The 18,783-nt window shown below is 47.7% G+C and overlaps 6 protein-coding genes across 6 annotated transcripts; 3 read left to right on the forward strand and 3 right to left on the reverse strand.

Moving 5' to 3' along the window:
- Nucleotides 1-192: 192 nt before the first annotated feature.
- GLAREA_04962 (Mss4-like protein) lies at nucleotides 193-637 on the reverse strand (the record flags this gene model as incomplete). The annotated part of the gene is made up of 2 exons (XM_008087339.1): nucleotides 193-291; nucleotides 338-637. The coding sequence occupies 2 exons, from the start codon at nucleotides 635-637 to the stop codon at nucleotides 193-195; spliced, it is 399 nt and encodes a 132-aa protein (XP_008085530.1).
- A 1,382-nt stretch (nucleotides 638-2,019) lies between these two features.
- Nucleotides 2,020-3,221, forward strand: GLAREA_04963 (uncharacterized protein; the record flags this gene model as incomplete). The annotated part of the gene is made up of 4 exons (XM_008087340.1): nucleotides 2,020-2,155; nucleotides 2,209-2,886; nucleotides 2,936-3,083; nucleotides 3,134-3,221. The coding sequence occupies 4 exons, from the start codon at nucleotides 2,020-2,022 to the stop codon at nucleotides 3,219-3,221; spliced, it is 1,050 nt and encodes a 349-aa protein (XP_008085531.1).
- Nucleotides 3,222-4,403: 1,182 nt separating this feature from the next.
- GLAREA_04964 (Metallo-dependent hydrolase) lies at nucleotides 4,404-5,726 on the reverse strand (the record flags this gene model as incomplete). Its single annotated transcript, XM_008087341.1, has 1 exon — nucleotides 4,404-5,726. One exon carries the CDS (start codon nucleotides 5,724-5,726, stop codon nucleotides 4,404-4,406), a length of 1,323 nt encoding a protein of 440 aa, XP_008085532.1.
- A 610-nt stretch (nucleotides 5,727-6,336) lies between these two features.
- GLAREA_04965 (uncharacterized protein) lies at nucleotides 6,337-8,735 on the forward strand (the record flags this gene model as incomplete). The annotated part of the gene is made up of 5 exons (XM_008087342.1): nucleotides 6,337-6,548; nucleotides 6,596-7,060; nucleotides 7,109-7,636; nucleotides 7,683-7,901; nucleotides 7,970-8,735. The coding sequence occupies 5 exons, from the start codon at nucleotides 6,337-6,339 to the stop codon at nucleotides 8,733-8,735; spliced, it is 2,190 nt and encodes a 729-aa protein (XP_008085533.1).
- Nucleotides 8,736-10,673: 1,938 nt separating this feature from the next.
- GLAREA_04966 (Zn2/Cys6 DNA-binding protein) lies at nucleotides 10,674-13,259 on the reverse strand (the record flags this gene model as incomplete). Its single annotated transcript, XM_008087343.1, has 1 exon — nucleotides 10,674-13,259. One exon carries the CDS (start codon nucleotides 13,257-13,259, stop codon nucleotides 10,674-10,676), a length of 2,586 nt encoding a protein of 861 aa, XP_008085534.1.
- A 2,807-nt stretch (nucleotides 13,260-16,066) lies between these two features.
- On the forward strand, nucleotides 16,067-17,764 carry GLAREA_04967 (MFS general substrate transporter; the record flags this gene model as incomplete). The annotated part of the gene is made up of 3 exons (XM_008087344.1): nucleotides 16,067-16,291; nucleotides 16,364-16,817; nucleotides 16,866-17,764. 3 exons carry the CDS (start codon nucleotides 16,067-16,069, stop codon nucleotides 17,762-17,764), a joined length of 1,578 nt encoding a protein of 525 aa, XP_008085535.1.
- Nucleotides 17,765-18,783: the final 1,019 nt, after the last annotated feature.

Below are 18,783 nucleotides of genomic sequence, written 5' to 3' on the forward strand. Positions count from 1 at the left end.
TTTGCCGCATTTGTTCTACTTGTGCTTACACCATAAAATCATTCAGTAATCCAACGATATCACATCTCTTCCTCGCTAGGTAATTTCTTGGATCCCATTATTTCTCTGCTTTCATCAAGTGTTCCTTGGCCATTCGCGTCCGTACAGTCTGCCTATCAGCCACCTACATACCTCGTTCTGGCATCTTGACATCTACCCCCGTCCCTCGACGTTCATCCAAAATTGAACACTCCTCCCATCATGCTTCCTATACCTCAGCGCCTCAAGATCAACATCATCAACCATCCTAACCTTCCCCGCGTTAGCACCACCCTCTCGGCCCAGACCGACCACTTACATTCATATACATCTCCAGATCCCCATCCCTAGTCGTAAACATACTGCTCCCGCACCCGGAACAGAACAAATGCACACACCCCGTATCACTCCTCACATAACTAGCCAGCTTCTCTTCCCCTTGGATGCTTATGTCTTTTTTGAGGCGACAGATATTCAACGTCCCGTTTTTGGTGCAGAGAGTGCAATTGCAGTTTGTGACGAGCGTAGAGGTTAATGGCATGGGAAATTTGAACGTAAAATTAACGGAGCGGCAGTGGCAGGAGCCGCTGTAGGTATAAGTGGAGGGTTGGGATGCCATTGTGGTGTGGAAATGTATTGGAATGGGAGAGAAGTCGGCGGGTACCTGTTTTGTTTGTTGAGGTCTTAGGTCGGACGGTAAAGTAGATTTCACTACTCTACAACGTGTCCTCTCAATTGCATGATAGATACACATGGCACTAGCCCAAATTCGTAGGTGGAAGTGGGCTCAGCCCAAATTGCAACAATGTTGGTGCATGAGGCGCATCACATGATGAGTTGTGATAATGTTGTAGCTTGGTTGGTCTTAAATTTTCAATTCTCGTGTTCTATAGGTCAAACTGAAGTTCATAAAGGAGCGTCTGTGCACACAGCTATTCATGTATGCGTTTGTTAGAGTCAGTTGGAACCTTTATCCAAATCGGGGAGTGATCTGCTTCAGCGAGACTGGAGTTGGTCACAGAGTACTTTGAGATAAGCACATTGTTCTTGAAGAATCATTAATCGCTGAAGGTGATAATAATAAGGTCGTACAGTGAGTCGTGGGTCCGTAGCTTTGTTTGTTCTTCATTTCAATAAGGTACTTGTTCTCGGTCACTCAATTCGTGAATATTCGTGTTTATATTGCCATATTCCCACAGCCTGAGTCTGTACTCCCACGTCCTATCACGACTCGAGATTTTGCAGTATCAAAGCTAGTGGATAGATCGTAAGTCACGATGGTTCCTGTTTCTTTTGGAATGCGTACCTGGGATTCGTCAGTCTGTTGGTATGTTAGTTGGTTGGGTTGCTAAGTTGTTGGGTTTTAATATTCAACAGGAATATCAGGATGAATCATAGATATTGAAGCCCTTCCTCTTGCTCCTTACAAGAATCCCATCCCCCGTTCTATAATGTCTTTATCTCATGTCTATTTCTAATTTGAGTATCTTCCAAATCCAGATCCGACCTGCCCTCCGTCGGCACACGCCAAGTTGAACAAGGCAGATTTCCTTGGTGCCACTCTAGAGAGTAGACACGAACCAAGTGTTAATTGATACAGAGGCTGAGCATTTGGATTTTGGGAATTGTTCTTGAAAAACACGTTGGATATTCCTGAGCCCTGAGAGTGCCACAATTCGCAAGGGTATACCAATTCCTCTAGATGCAGATCACGCTATGATCTATTGAATATTTTGTACTTTTGACAGTGAGGATATCAATCGCGATTGCTCCTCCACATGGATTACGTTGATCCACTATGTAGGGAGAAGCCACTGCAAATACGATGGTATATAACAGATGTTCCCGTTGTTTTCATGTTAATTTCATCATCGCTTTCATCAACGCCCACTTACATCTTTTCATTCAGCATCTATCTTGCAGCGCAAGAGTGATCATTCGTATTCTTTGCACTTCCATATCAGAATTTTTTTCAGCCAGCTTCATTTCAAGCATAGCACGATGCGTGTCTTGGAAACTTTCGTTGTTACCGTCCTATGCTTTACACACAGCTTTACTAGACACGTAAATGCTAGAGTCGTTATTGGTGCTAATGATCTAGTATCTCTGCCTCAAAGTGTACATACGCAAGATGATTGTAAGTAAACCAATCAAAACGTCCCCCCATGAAGTCATATCTAACGAAGATAGTGTTCAATCCCCACGCAAAGCGAGAAGATCCTGTCCTCGTGCCCAGAGCGAATTCCAAGAAGACACCAGTTGCCGCACCCAACAAAAAAGTTACAACTTCGGCTTTGGCTAAGATTCCAAAGTCTACGCCTGTTTCAAAAACTAGGTCGCCAGCGAAGTCTCCCACAAAATCAGCTATCAAATCCAACGCCAAATCTACTACTACCAAATCCACTGCTGCCAAGTCCGGTACTAGATCTGCTACCAAAACCTTTGCTAGAGCTACAGGAACTGCTTCTCAGGGTGCAAAGAAAACCGGAAATGCTGATATTCCAGTCGCATCTGACGCGGCCGAACTTAGAAAGGACATCCCTGCTGACCTCGATCCTAAAGATGTGCCGAAGGGCAAAGTTCCAGACTCCTGTCCTATGCCGGCAGGAGGAGGTTCAGGTACCGGCGCAACTCCTTCTGCTGCTGCTACTGCTTCTGTCAAAAAGCCAGACATTAGCAAACGATCTCCGTCTTCTTTCTCATCTCATACGCGCGCTGCAAGAGCAAATAAAGATAAGCTTCATTCCTATCTTTCTCGCCAGAGACAAGCCAGAGATGCTGCAGCCGACGCTAGAAGACAATTGCGTGAACTGGATCAAGACCTCTTGGACCACAGAGACGCCCGTATACACTTGACAGTTGAACAGCGTATGCTCTATCCTCTGCCTGCTTTTAGCACAAACTAAAGGAATGTTAGGTGAAGAAACTATACGCGACATAGCCCGTCTCGAACGACGTCTCCGCGACCTCAAGGCTGACCGTCGGAGGTTTAAGCGCTCTATCCAAACGTACACTCGAGACCTTCTTTACGAGCTGTGTTGGCTGGAAGATTACGCTGATAATATGTATGTGTTTCCTCTTTTCTAAATAACAAGTTCTTACTAATACTTCGTAGGCAAAGATCTCTCCCAGCTGAAATCGCGGAGATGATTGCTGATTACTCTTATTATGAAAGACTTGCCGAGGATGATCCTGATGCTTAGATGGTGAAAACCAAGACTCTAGGCTTTTGCTTGTTCTTTTGATTGAGTCTTGTAATATAATATGTTTGAATGGCGGGCGGTTTTGTGTGTTGGAGTTGGGGTTGGGGTTCTTTTGTTTCACCTGCCTTTAGCGGTGCACTGTATTGTATAGCATCGGGCACTAGTCACAGCAATTTTGTTAGAATATCGAATTTCTTGTTAAACCTGTAGTATTGATCTAGTATTGGTCACAGCTAGCGTGGGATTTTTACAATCTATTACGAATATGCCCTTTCGAGATAATTTCAAGCGGAATGCCAGCTTGCCTATCATCACATCTTCCTCGAGCGAGTAATTTCCAATCCGTCGTACAGGTAATAACATAATATTCGCCACCTTCGATAGTGTGAAGACAATACGAACGTAAAATATCCACTAAACTTGGCTGAGCAATGAAACCTTCGTTCTCATCAGCATCCTGGATAATCCCAGTGTACCCGATGTTGTTGAGTCTCCACAAGTACACACAAGTCCATCTTCTGCTAGCGCAAAACTACTGTCCGCACCACACACAAACTTGGTATTTCGTGTAAGGTGCCAATTACGAGGGACAAACGCAGGGAAAAGTATCGTCTGCACGCGCAAGTCAAGTTGTCCTTGCTCGCGAGCTCCCTAGGCACAGATTCATCTTTCCTTGTTCCAAGAGGGATAGTACGTGATACACCTCCTTCTGCTAGGCTGGTAATATTTCAGAGGTGCGGAATGAGCACTGCAGTCTGTTGAACGCTTTGGACAACGTTTTTCGTTTTTGCTGCGAGTTCTGTCCTTTCTGGGTGGAATCTTATAGAGCCATCATTCCCTGTACGTCTATCAAAACAATGAATGCAAAGTTTGCAATTCTTATTCATCTTGAAATATAAATTGTCTTCATGACGAAATACTAGCGGTGGTTCTTTGTAAGTGCATTCCGAGTAACATATAGAAGTAGGTAAGGTCGCTCAGATGGTACGGAATGTCGGGAGATCTGCGAATTAACATTCTACATATTAATCTGTTTCCGTACTTGAAACTTAAGTCCTAGTGGACTCCATATCTAGCCCCTCGTTCCCTTTTACCCTTTCTTTTAATCACTTTTTGGACGCCTTTTAATCTATACTCCGACCCATTCTCGCAAACACAATCCCAACGCCATCCTAATACCGTTCATTCAATGAATAATTTCGCCTCCACAACATCCTCTCTCAGCTCTTTCCATTGACTAAACTCCACCCTCCCATCCTTAATAACAGCGAGCAGATGTTTCTCGGGTCGATCAAGAAACTCTATATCGTCTAGAGGATTCGCGTTTAAAATCAGTAGATCAGCAACAAATCCTTCCCTCACCTGTCCTAACTCACTCTCCATCCCCAACCTCTTCGCCGGATTAACAGTAGCATGTTTCAAAATCTCACTTGAACTCAAAACCCTCCTCCGCAACCCAAACTCCTTCGTCTGTAACATACCCATCGGCCCCAACAAGTCCGTCCCAAAAAGCATCGTCACCCCCGCATCATGCGCAATCTTCAAGGCCTTCAACCCAGCCTCCAAAACCCCCTCATTCTTTTCTTGACTCCCAGCAGGCACATACCCCTCAAACTCCTCCATCCCCATCGCCGAATACGTCACCAACGTCGGCGTCAAAAACACTCCACGCTCACTCATCATTCGCGCCGTCGCCTCATCCAAAAGGTTTCCGTGCTCAATCCCAGTCACCCCATTCTCAACCGCATGTCGAATTGTCCGCGGCGTATACGCATGCGCAGTCACATACGTGCCTGCTTGTTCCGCGACGGTGGTGATAGCACGTACTTCCTCAGGCGTAAATTGAATCGACTCCAACTTATCAGTCGGACTCGCTACCCCGCCACCGCTCATGATTTTGAGAAACGAAGCACCCCGCCTCAGTTCCTCGCGCGCGCCGTGAAGACAAGACGCTACGCCATCGACGCGCCGCGCGAGCTGGAGGGAGGAACAACATGTCGATACATCGTGGGCTCCGCGCGTGTCCCCGTGACCGCCGGTTTGGCTGAGTGCTTTCCCTGCTAGGAATAGACGTGGGCCGCGGATGAGACCGCTTTCAACGCCTTCTTTGAGCGTGAGGGTTGCGCCGCCACAGTCGCGGACGCTGGTGAATCCCCGTTGCAACATTTGTCTCAGAAGATACGGTTCTTGTAGTTTTCCTACGTCGGCGGGGAGGTTGAAAAGGTCTGAGAGGGTGGGGGGCCCAGGGACGGCGCATATGTGGACGTGGCTGTCTATTAGGCCTGGAGAGATGTATCTTCCTGTAAGATCGAGAGTGATTTCGTGGGGATGGGAAACGAGGTCGTAGTCTTCTTCGTACGGGGTTATGGAGGTTATTCTTCCATGGGAGAGTTTGAGGGTCTGGTGGGGTATGAGACGGGACGTAAGAGGGCAGATTATAGTTGCATTTTGGAGGATGTAGGTTTTAGGAGGAGAAAGCTTCCAAGGAGGTTGTAGAGGGGTCATGGTGAGTTCTTTGTTAGGTGTGGCTTCGTGGGGTGATGGTGGTGGTGGTGGTTATGATAGATCTTGATGAAATGATGAAAATCCAGAGGTGGGATGTAGAAATGTGGTGTCGAGCTGTAGCTTGAGTTTTATTCTGAGAACGAGCGTGAGAAACAGCTGACTGGGACGATTAGATTGAGTTGAGGGTCATGATATATTCTCGAATAACATCGACGTCTCCAATCAGTAGTACTAAAAATCAATGTTGCTTCTCAATTCGCACCAACCTTGAACCGTGAAAGATAGCGCGCCATAGCGTGCATAGAGAATGAAAATGATTGGCCATTAAGCGAGCTGAGTTTGCGGGGGTGGAGCAGGATTCGTACTCCATCACGTGGCAGGGGCATATCTGTAACCGACTCACAATCAAGAACCTTTTTCTCCCCCCTTTAACCATTGCATATCAACCGAGTATTCTCAGTTATTGATCTGATATGAGGTGACATTATTGTTTCAGTACACCGACAGTCATTCGTGTAACGTACTCAGCCTATCAGCCCTTGATTCAATTCTCTCATGCAACTCTCACCATGTACAAATCTCTCCCAACAAAATCCCCGAACATATTGAAATGGACTTTCAATCCCCGTCAAGCTCAACCACAGCGGGTGACAAGGGTGAGAACTCAGCGTCAAATAAACAAGCCGCTTGTTTGAACTGCCGAAGAAGTAAGACGAGATGTCTCCGAGATGCTGGAGTGCTTCAGTGTAAAAAATGCGCTCAGAGCGGGAGTGAGTGTATCGTACCCGAATACCGAGTTGGAAGGAAGAAAGGAATCAAGAAGTATGTCATGTTTCGTTTGTTAGTGCACTCTTATTGATCATAAGCAGTAAACGCGATGGTTTAGAAAAAGCAGTCTATCGCATCGAACAAGCCATCAAAAAGCACAAGACAAATGGCAGTCATTCAATTAATGACCAGATGAACCAACTTCAGGGTCTACTCAGCAGCGCTCAGCAGTTATTACCTGAAACCCAATCAGAAGAACAAGATGAATATCAACGAGATGACAGTTCTTCTAGCCCTCAACAAAATTTGACGGCTAATGAAGGTGGGAATGATGGGTTCGCTGTTCAAGATGCGGAGAATCCATTGCAACTTCTGGCGAGAGCATCAGATCTATCGGGTTCAGCTAATGCAATTTCTTTACCAATTACAAGACCGCTGAATAAAGGAGATAAAGCCTTGAGAAGTTTCTTTGGTCCTTTTCGTCCGAGTCTTGATAATGAGCCTGACATTGATCCTATCGAGATGGGTCTTGTTACTGTTGAGGAGACCAGTGCGCTGTTTTCATAGTAAGATGATTTCGTCCCCTCGAGTCATAACTTCACTAATACAGCCAGCTTCCATGACAATCTATCCCATACAAGATGGGGACTAGATCCTATCCTTCACACACCTCAATTCGTCCGCCAACAATCAGCCTTTCTCTTCACCTCTATCCTAGCAGCTTCATCATTATTCATCCCCACCGCAGGTGCCATATCCAAGCGGTTAAACACCCACGTCAAATGTCTGGCGCGCAAGATATTCGCCTCGGGTAACCGATCACCAGAGATTGTGCTCGCGTTCATGATCAATATCCCTTGGATGGCTCCTGGAAAGCACTGGTCAGATGATGAGACATGTTCGTATATGAGCATGGCTTTGACTATTGCGTTGGATAGTTCGCTTGATAAGCTGATTGTTCCGAGCCCTAGCGAGCTTCAGGGAAGTGCTCGGAAGGGTAGGTCACAGAGTGAGTGTATTACTGCCAGGAAGGCTTTGGATATGGATGGATTTCCGGATGTTGACCCACTCTCTGATTTCGGGAGGAGGTTACTTCGACGACGGGAAAGGATTTGGTTGGCATTGTTTGTGCTTGACAGAGGGTATGTATATGCTACTCAAACTTTGAAGTATGCTAACACATCACAGAGTCTGTCTCGCTCGGGGAAGAAGTTTTATCGTTCCAGTCACCCCTCTCATCGAAACATGCGACGAATGGCACCGCTGCTCAATAGCCGACATCTGGGACAACTCCATCGTCTCCTCCACCGTTCTCCGTCGAGACCTCGTCACCCTCATATCCGAAGTAAAAAAAGCCTGCACCCACAAACCCAACAAACACCTCGACGCCGCCGCACTCGTAGAAAAGTACCTCCCTCCAATTTCCTTCCCCTTCCGTATCCGCACACAAAACCAAAAACTAACCTACCCCCCAGCCTCCGCCAAAAAATAAACCACTTCTTCACAACCTGGTACACCCACTGGTCACCCCCTCACACGCCCACCCCCCCATACGTCTCCATCCTCGTCCTTCACGGCCGCCTCACCCTCCACACCTCCCTAATAAACCACTCCCCGCTGCCCCTTCTAAAAACCTTCTTCCACACCGCCACCCTCACCTCCTCCCTCTCGGTTCTCCGCGCCGCCGTGCGCGGCGAATCCGCACTCACCTCGCTCCCGAACAACACGTGCATCATGATCACCTTCGCGGCGTGCATCGCGCTCACGCTCTCCGGCGCCGATCTCGCGCCCAGCACGCGCTTCCTGATCGAAGAATCCGCTGGGGTGTTGGAGCGCATCGGCACGGTGACAAGTCATCGCAATGGCACGAGTTATCTGTATGGACGCCATTTACGGGGTGTCGTTGCGGCGACGACATTGAAGAGGCCGAGCACGCCGACGTGTAATCGCATGACGGATCCGCCGTTGTATTTTCAGCCTGGGTTGGCGGCCGGGGTGGGCGGGGTGGGCAGGGAGGGTGGTTGTAATAGTGCTGGTGTTGGAGGTGCGCAGAGGGCGCCCGAGGTCTTGCGGTTTTCGGATATGAGTGAGGATCAGATCCAGGAGGTTGTTTTGGGGGCGGGGGAGGAGGAGGGGGGTGCGGGGGATGTTTGGGGTGCGGATGGCGGGAGTGGGATTGCGGTTTCGGGGCTGAATTGGTTGGATTGGTTTAATGTTGATGTTGGGGGTGGGTTGTCGTGAGGATGTGGTTTTGGTTTGGGGGATGTGAGATGGTGATTTGAGGGCGTTGGGTTTGCAGATGTGGATATGATTGTACAGAACGTACGTTAGGCAGTAGTATTACCTAAAGCGTTTGTAAGTCCGTAACATAATACATATACCGCTACAATCGAACCTTGGAAATTTATACCTTATTCCCTCTAGCCCACACGAATAAAGAACCACTAAATTCGTTAAATTAATTTAAATCAATATTATCAGTGCACACTTAATACAATACCTAAAACATCCTCATCCTCCATCCAGAACCCAACTTCTAATCACATCAAAGCACTCAGGCTCCTCCCTATACTCTCATCTCTCCATTCCTAAACCCACAACCCCCCATATATCTCATCATCAACGTAACCCGTACCCTATACCAGTAACCCGCGAAAAACAATAACCCGCAAAAAAAGGGTTGATGAGAGGGGTTTGGCACTTGTTGAATTTTGATATTAGGGGCGTTATAGGTGTGTTTGATGAGAATATGAGATGAAAAGTGGTGTTTTAAGGGTATGCTATGTATTTAGATTTGTCGACATCTGTTTATAATTTAATATCTATAATTTCAATCGATACACTATACCTTCCTCCGATTAACTACTAAAACTCCGTTACCCATCTAAAACTCCGTTACCCATCTAAAACCCCATTACCTATCTAAACTCGTGAGAACCACAAACACCGCACAAAAACCAAGAGCCTCAACCAATCTACATATCTACATTCTTACGGTACTCGTCGTATTAACATTCCCACTCCACACCTACTTCTCGTGGTGTATATCCGCTATTCTACTTCCTAAAGCCAAAACGTGCCTACAAAGACAACACGTCCCTCCCTAGTCCCACGATATGACAGTACGCCACGCAGAAACGCAGTTCATCCTCGCCTTGAGTAACTTAAACTACTATCCGGGCTATATTTAAGCTGCTCGACACTACGACAGATTGACTAAGTGATACGGCGAGTCGAAGACTCTTCGGTAGTTTGAAATCGTGCTCGGATTGAGCGTTGGTGTTGGGAGAGTGTTTTTATGTGGAGTTGGTGTTTGTGCTGACAGGAAAGATAAACAAAGTGTACCACCCCAACCCTCTAATTCCAACATGCATCATTTCACGCCTTAGCGATTACAGGCGAAGTGCATGATTTTCAAAGTTACCACCGAACAGTGATAGAATAACGTTTTTAATTCAACGCACTAATCTATCCACCCCAAATCATCGCCTTATATCGCAGACACATCCTACCAATTCTATCCCATCCTAACATACACACCCCCATTCACATCTCCCTAAACTTCAACGCGCGTCTAGATCCATACCCACATCATCCATCCTTCCCCCCATAGCCTTAACAAAAAGCATCCTCTAGATCTCCTCAAACTTCAACGCTGATACTCCACACACCCCAACCTGCAGGTGCACCAACACCCCATACCGAAAACCTTGGCAAAGCTTTTCTCACTTAAGCTTATATGCTTAGTATAGATATATCTGACCGTCTTATGCTATGATATGCATGAGTAGTTGAGTTGCTCCAATAGGATGGTCAGAAAGTGGCGCGCTATGGATGGATACTTCCGGTCGTTGGATGTTGAGCGGGCTGGATATGCAGGTGTGGCTTTGTACAGTCAGATTCATCTGGTGTATTGTGAATGCTGTTTCGAGGTATTGTCTAGGCCAACATTTCGACTTTCTTCTGGAAAGGACCTTGTCTTGGACTCTCACAGGTTGATATTTCAGGAGACTCGACATCACAGCAATCGGACTCGCCTTGACACCGACAGTATGACTGCGTCCAAGCCGTAAGCTCTCCACCTCCTGCTCTTTCCGCTGTCATCGCTCTTAGACTTCAAAAGCAACCGGCTATCACACCCTTTCCCTTCCCACCCAAAATCATCACACCGTTTCTCACTCAAGGCGCCTGGCTCATCCCGGGCGGAAACATCGGCGCATTCGGACTATGAATCGAAGCACTCCGATCATGCTGCTGCTGCTGCTGCTGCGCAAACGGCGTATCAATCGCACCCCAGTGCGTATACGCCGACGGCGGCGGCGCCGTGGCAATAAACTCCTCCTCACTAATAACCGGCGGTATATTATTGACATACGCATGTTGAAAACCCGGCATGCTAACCCCCGTGATAGGGAAACTGTTGTCCACGGCCCCCGAATCGAAGTCCGCGCCGAAGAAATCTTTGAGTTCGAAGGGGAGGTCGACGGGACCGCGTGCGTACCAGCCGTTGATGACGTTGCCGTTGCCGGTCTGGGGAGGTTGGTAGTTGTAGTCGAATGTAAATGTTGCTTGTTGTTGTTCCATGTATCGGCGGAATTCTTCGGCTTTTTCATGTTGTTCTGATCGCGCGTCGAAGATTCCGACGATTTTGGCGAGCTGAAGTGATACTTGGGTTAAGATGGTGAAAGTCGGACATAATTTGACATTTTCAAGCGCGCTCATGACGTCTCTGACGGCCGTCTTGCGAGCCAGATCTTCCTCTGTATCTTTCTCGTTCCAGGGACGGGCTAGAAAATCCAGGGATAGGATAAATACTGAATGATATACATAATAAGCGTCCATCCACGCTCTGCCGTCAAATGTTCCGCTCGACAACAGTTGCTGAAGTAATTGTGCGGACTTTTTGGAACATGTCCCACAGGCATCACTCAATCTCATCTCTTCATTATCGAGATCCTGGGAACGAACATGTCGTCCCAATTGTCGAGCAAGCTGTACTCCGACCTTGCGTAGTATAAAAGGACGAGTAACAAGTGACTGTACGTGATGAAACTGAATATGCAACAACACCACAGCTCTGCGATGTCTAGCATTTTGCGAAAGGAATTCCAAACGTAGTTGTGGCGGTAATCCATGATGCCAAGTATCGAGATCTAGAAGAAACTGGATCGCAACAGGACACTTTGGAGTGTCATTTTGATCATTGGGCTTACTCGGCGAAGCGTAAATATTCCTTCGAACGTCCGACAATAATTTAGCCAATCTGATAGAGTGCTCAACATATCCTTGAGGAACAGACTCGCCATGATCCAGAACCATCTCATCTGGAAAGGTCACATTGACTTCCACATCATCAATGGCGCATGGTCTACCCAGAATCGCACATTGATATTGCTCAAAAGAGTATGTCGTCCACCAAACTCGTTTCCGCACTTCCCGTTCAAGTTTGTCAAATCCACCCGAAGTTCCTTCTCGATGCATGCCCAAAGCCATGGCCATAATCGCAGCACATCCAAGCAACATGAATGCGCTATTTCGTTCCGTGCAATTGTGCTGATAAAGTTGAAGAAGCAAAAGAGCTTGAACATTGATCAGGGTCGTCGCACTAACAAGTTGATGCATTCTCGCCTGTACGAGATCCAGATAGTGGCGCTGTATCTGGATTGAATGTGGAACATTTTCTGACTCTAGTGCTTGAGCACCAAACACCATCATCATGAAAACGCAACATATCCAACCCGGCTCCACATCGCGCATCAGTAAGTTCGGATGCTCCCACATGGCCTGATACCGGTTTAGAAAAGTTGGTCTATGGAAGAGTAAATAATTCGGATGACCGTTCTCGAAATATGCATGTATGAAGGCATCGCAGACTCTCTTTTCCGGGAGCATGGAAAGCACAGTGGCTCTCTTTGATCTTGCAGGAGCTGATACTGACGTGCTCACGGGTCCAGCCAAGTATGGAGGTCGTGTCTGAATTTGAGGATTTCTTTGACGAGAAGATTGCCCTCGGTCGGCACCGTCTGAAGATTCATCACTTTCTTCCTTGTTGATCGGGTCAAGTGCTTTGCTCCATGTTGAGCCAGCGAATTCCGATGAGATCTTGCTTCGCTCGTCCACTAGGTGGTCTTCCGGCTGGATGGTTCTCAGAGCTGCATTGAACTCAGCAACCATATTCCGAACCGTCAAAACGAAGCCAAATGAGCTTGATGGGCCAATATAATGAGAGGGTCCGTTTGGCATGGGAACCAGCTTTTCCTCTTTGGCCTTTGCCGTCTCTTCATCATCTAAACTTGGCAGCTCTCTCGACGGAACAGACGGACTCCTGTTTGAATCTCCTGAGACTTCTCGCGGGGAGCTTGATATCTGTTTTGCAGGAGGGTTGCTGAAAACTTCATCCGCCACCGTCTGCTCATTGAATACCGGAAGAGCGATACCATGATCTTCCGCAATGGAATAAAGCTCGTCAATATTATTTGTGTCATTCGACGGAAACAGCCCTTTGATAAGAGTATCCAAAACACGATATCGTACACTCAACGTTTCCACACTTCCGTAGATTCGTGTTTTCCGAGGAAGCGTAGACTCGCATTTTGCGCCCACCTCGAGGCAACTCACGCACGCATCATGTGCATCTGCACCATTTCCACGAGTACATCTGATCCTCCTCTTCTTGCACCTGTCGCAACTTACCAGCGCACGTCGTCTGAGATGGTCCGGGATCCGCGCCTTTCCCGCTTTCTTTCCCTTACTTTGCAGATCCATCGTGGGGAGGACAACGTTTGTCTGCCGAGCGGCGGCACCGGTGTCGGAATCTGGAACGGACGATAATACAGGAACGTGACTGTGTTTGCGATGCGAATTATGACGGTGTTATTCAATAGTGAGTGCGAAATTACATCTCAATTATCCAGAATTGCCTGTAGATGTGGATGATGAGTGGTGGTCAGGGGAGATCATCGGAGGTTTCTATGTGAGGAGATGCAGGAGACGTCTGGTCTGGACTTTGGCTAGATTTGGATCGGATTAGGCGGCGCAACCTTGGGGGCTGCAGATGTTCGGTGGGTTTTCATGCATAGAACAAGTAGCCTTGCCTCCGCCGCTTCTAAATATTTAAAGGGACTCTAAGCGGTGGGAATAATCTTACACGGTGCAAAGAGCTGGTGAAGAATGCGGGATGTTGGAGAAAGATGGGGGACCGGGAGTCGTGACAAGTGAGCCCGGGAGTGGTGATGGTGGGCCAAGCTTTTCAGTGTTAGGTCATCTTCTGCACTGGAACCTAAGGATGGTTATGGAAACACACTTTTGAGTTAAACGCATAATAGATGAAATACTGTAGTCTTCTCACAAGCAACATTTAACCCATATTATCTGTCGTGGCTAACGAACTAAAGGTGACCTTACGCTTTGCGTCAGAAGCGGTCAAAAGAAAGTTTAATAGTCTATAAGTACTCCTCCGGTACGCTTGACAAAGTCTATTTGTAACCCTAGGATTTCTACTTTTGGAATAGTCTTGATGATGCATGCAATTCGAACTGATTAGACGGGAATTTTCGGATTGATCCGGCCTCGGGGGCGTCAGAGGCGTTGGAACTAATGCATTACCTTGTGCGGTGGCTAATTCTTGAAGCTACAGTATTAACAAGTGCCAAGTGGTGGTATAAATTTCATGTAAGTAGTACATAATTGGTCTGGAAGCATTGGTATAGTGAGCTGATATGTTCCTGCGAAACTATATAAGTAGAGACGCCGAGTCTTTCTATAGGGTCTACATGAACTGTCTTCACATTTGGCTCTCTATGTGCTTGATGCCCTGCTTGTTAGAATGTAAGCAAAATTGGTGAAGAAAATGTTTCAAACCTCCGACGATTTGTCTTTACCGTACAGTATATCGAAATCCCCTGGTGAGAACTTTCTGTCGCTGATCCCGACATCTGTAACACAAACAAACCGAGAAGAAGCCTAGTTGTCCAACGTAAATAGAGTTGTCCTGGATAAGTGCTGGTAACTTCATAGAGGAGCAAGCCCCATAGAAATAAGGCAATGTTGCATATTCCCCAGACTCGATGAATGGGGGAAGTGACACCCTGGTAAAGATTCAAGTAAGCATCACATCTGCTGTCAGAAGCTTAGTTGTTAAGACCTGATTCCAAACGTCTTACATACCTTTCAAGCTTAAAATAATGCCCGCAAACTCATTGTCGAATAGAGTTGAGCAGACAGTGCGTTTCGCTCACTGCTCACTGCATACCGCAACTTCCCCAGAAATATTCATAATCAAACAGCAGGAGGTAAACGAGGAGCTACACGAAGCATATGACTTTTCCCAGCGATGGCTTCGTCCTACACCTAGGACCAAACTCTGGTTCGTGTGAGCAACACCTCTTGAACCCTATTTGGAGCAACGCAAAGACACCAAACCGGCTTTCACCCACCTCGTCCTCTGATTTGAGGTAATATCCTGTACTCGCTTAACCATCATCAATAGATGAATGATACTATTTCGAACCTCTCACACATTATCCTGCCGTGACTACCGAACCAATGTCGTCTCAGAACCAGATAGTCTTTCTTTTTTTGGAAGCACAAAGACTTTGTGTCCCATGATCTGCGAACCTCCGTTCCGAGTAGGTTCTGACCAACTTGGGACACTAGGCACGAATACGCTTTATCTGTCAGACTTTCATTGGAGGAGCACTCCCGTTTTGATTGTCTTTACATCAGTGGAGTCGACATCGAACCCAGATGTATGGGACAATATACTTTGATTCTACGTCGATCGAAAGTTTACGCAGAACTCGAAGCCACTGATACAAGATTGACAAATTGGTCACGCATCAGCCGCATGGAGCTCCGAATGTCTTCTTCTGGACGGTGGTGGAGCAATCGATGCGATACAGAGAGCTTGACGCGAAGAGCTGGTCTCAAGGACTGTCTCGGATACTCAGCACAATCCCAGATTGGCATGTCTTGGATCGTTCATTTTCCGATAATTCTATAGATTCTGCGCAATCTCGAGATAGCTCTGGGGATGGTTGATGTCGAAAAAGAGTGGTCCAGCACAGTGGGATTTCGCGAGAAACATCTTGAATCTTGGCTGCCCTGCTCTGCTCAGCAGGGCTCCAATGCCGACGCCACGCAACGTCCTCCACCTCTCTGCAGACTGCATCTGCCCCTCAAGGTTCTCGGCCTCTCAGATCAACCATCCTCATTGCTGCTCACACGACTGCTTCTCGCCGCTGTCAAAATTTCTCGTTGCCTCGACGGACTTTACCCTGGATCTCTCCTGCAGCTTGGAGGTGTCACCATTACCAAAATCTTTGGCAGCAAGTCCGAAGGAGATAACATTGGCAGAGGCAAAACTTCACCCACTCGCACCCTGATGGCGTTGTTTTTTCCATTTGCTTGGTCGCGAGAGTGACAAGCTTTGTGCTCACCTTGCTGATTCCAATTCGCATTTATGGCGGGCGCAAAGATCGAATTTTTAACACCGCTTTCTCTGTTCTTCTACGCCCAACGTTGACCGGCCCCAAGACTTGTACCAAGACTTCACCAAGCCGCAACCCAAGATCATGACTAACACGAGAATGGAAACCGTCGTCGTGAGCAAAGCGTCGTCCACCACCACGGAGCATCACGATTATCATGATCCAGACATGTCGACCGATACAAGTATCGAGAAGCCGACCCTGGAATTGAGACATGACGATCTCTGCAGCAATCCCACCGAGGTCAAGCGCGATTTCCACGGGCTGCCCCTCGTGCCTCAGCCCAGTCGCTTCAAAGATGATCCATTGGTCAGTAAATTTCTGTTATTCCTTCAACTTTACAACACACGAATATCTTGACTGACTGTGGTGGTTTCGCAGAATTGGCCATCATGGTTGAAATGGGCAGTCCTCATCCAAGTCGGCGTCATGGCCTTCTTGGGCCCATACAATGCCGCGCTCATCAATCCCAGCTTGAACCTCCTCGCAAAGGCGATGCACGTTGACCCGAAGACAGCGGTATATAGCACGACGACGGGAATTATCATGGGCGGATTGTCGCCGTTCATCTGGGCACCACTGAGCAATTACTATGGCCGTCGACCGACTACTCTGCTGGCAATATTCATAACGATACTGGGTGGAATTTCGTCTGGACAGGCTCCCCATTTCGCTGCGCTTTTGGGCACACGAGCAGTATGCGGTTTTGGGTTTGGAGGGATGATGTCTGTTGGAACCGCATGTGTTAATGACATGTTCTTTCTGCATGAAAAGGGGGAAAAGACGGGCGTTTATTCAATCTTTGTCATAAACGGGGCGCATTTTGCAGCATTGAGTGAGTATCACCAATTTTCTCCCAATTCTCCCAGCTAATGGAATCCAGTCGGTGGATATCTAGGAGAATCTGCTGGTTGGCAATGGGATTACTATCTAGGTGCAATTTCAACCGCCCTCTGCTTTCTCGTCGCTGTCTTCCTCTTCCCCGAAACCCTCTTCTCACGCGACCCCGAATTCCTCGCGAACCGCACCCACGAGCGAACATACATGGAGATGCTTTTCAACTTCCGCGGCAACATAATCCCCGGCCGTCATCTCCACGCCAGCGACTTCCTCCAATCCTTCAAAATGCTCCAATACCCCTCCGTCCTCTTCCCATTTTGGTACTACACCTGGGCATGGACATTCATCAACGTCATGCCCGCCGTCTCTCTCGCCTACATCTACACGACCTTCTACCATTTCAAAGCCGGTCCCATTGGCGCCTGTCTGGGCATCTCCCTCACCATCGGCAGCATCCTAGGTGAACTCTTCGCCGGCCGCGCAAGCGACTGGGTCGTCTACCAAATGGCCAAACGCCACAACAACATCCGCAAACCAGAATACAGACTCTACCTCTCCACCCTCTCCGCCATCTTCATGCCAGCGGGCCTCCTCATCTTCGGCGGCACGGTCGGGAAAACAGGATACATCCCTCCACTCGTCGGTCTCGGGGTCGGCGTGTTCGGTCTCCAGATCTGCTCCACCTGTCTCTACGCGTACGTCTCGGACTGCTATAAACCGCAGACCCCCGAATCAGGCGTCCTCTTTAATCTCTCGAGAGGCTTGTCGTTCGTGGTGGGCTATTTCGCGTTGCCGTTTGCGGCGAAGGAGGGGTATCTGGCTGCTTGGGGCACGTTCGCCGCGGTGCTTTTTGTGTTCTTTTTGCCGGTGGGGGCGTTGATATGGTGGGGTGAGGGGTGGAGGGTGAGGTTGGGGGAGCCGAGGTTTCATCGTTATTTGTGATGGGTGATGAGGTTCTTTGGGTTTAGTTTAAAAGGGGGCGTTGATCTAATGGGTTATTTGGGTACGAATTGGGCGTTGATTTTGTGGGATGGGTTGGAAAAGGGAAAGCAAGGGTAGAATGAGTGATGGGATGGTCGTAATTTGGTGGGTATATAGATGAATGGGCATATATGGAGGGATATATGGTGGGATGTACGGGGAGTAGATAGATTATTTAATGATGAGCGATGGATGGGCGATGATTCAATCAAGATTTAATATACAATATCAAAATATATCTACAAAGTCCCGGGCGCGTCCTCTTGCTCACGTTTCAAAAGAGAGATCAAAAACTACCCTCCCACACTACCTCTATCCCGTTAGTAACCCATTTTCGTAAGCTATTTGTGTTGTGCAGTTTCTGTTTTGGAATTTGGAAGGACCCTAGTTCCTGTGCATATGGTGGTCTGGTTTAGCTGGGGATTTTTGTTTTTTTACTTGACTTGAATTGCGATGATGTAGGATGTTGTTGGTGGCGGTGTTTGGTTTTGATTGGTGTTTTCTTTTACATCTTCTAGGAATCGAGGGAGAGCCGCTATGTTGATGGTTAAACGGGGCGGGAAATGACCATGTTTTGTCCTCTCCCAACGAGTGATCTAGCAAGCTATGTTTTTTTCTTGCTTCTCACTATATATACTATTGCGTACCTTCTGCGGTCTCGGGGCTGTCACTAGTCACGGTATACAGCAGCTCTTTCGGCCGGATGGAAGGGGATTTGGCATTTGACGGTGGTTCTCGGAGGGGCGTTTCATGGGCGGTGGGAGTGGTGGCGGGAGACGGGGGAGGAGGATTGTACGCAGGTTGTGGCTTGCTTCTTGGGAAACGATAGGTGAGAGGGAGAAGACATCTTTTAAAGAGTTGTAGACGTGGTTTGGATTATTTGGGTTGTGGGGAGTGTGGTAGTGCGCACAGAGAATCATGTGAAGGCAGATATATAGTGAAGAATCAATGTTTGGAAACTTGCGATATAAGATGAACTT

Source organism: Glarea lozoyensis (assembly GCF_000409485.1).
Source record: "Glarea lozoyensis ATCC 20868 chromosome Unknown GLAREA5, whole genome shotgun sequence".
NCBI classification, from domain to species: Eukaryota; Fungi; Ascomycota; class Leotiomycetes; order Helotiales; family Helotiaceae; genus Glarea; species Glarea lozoyensis.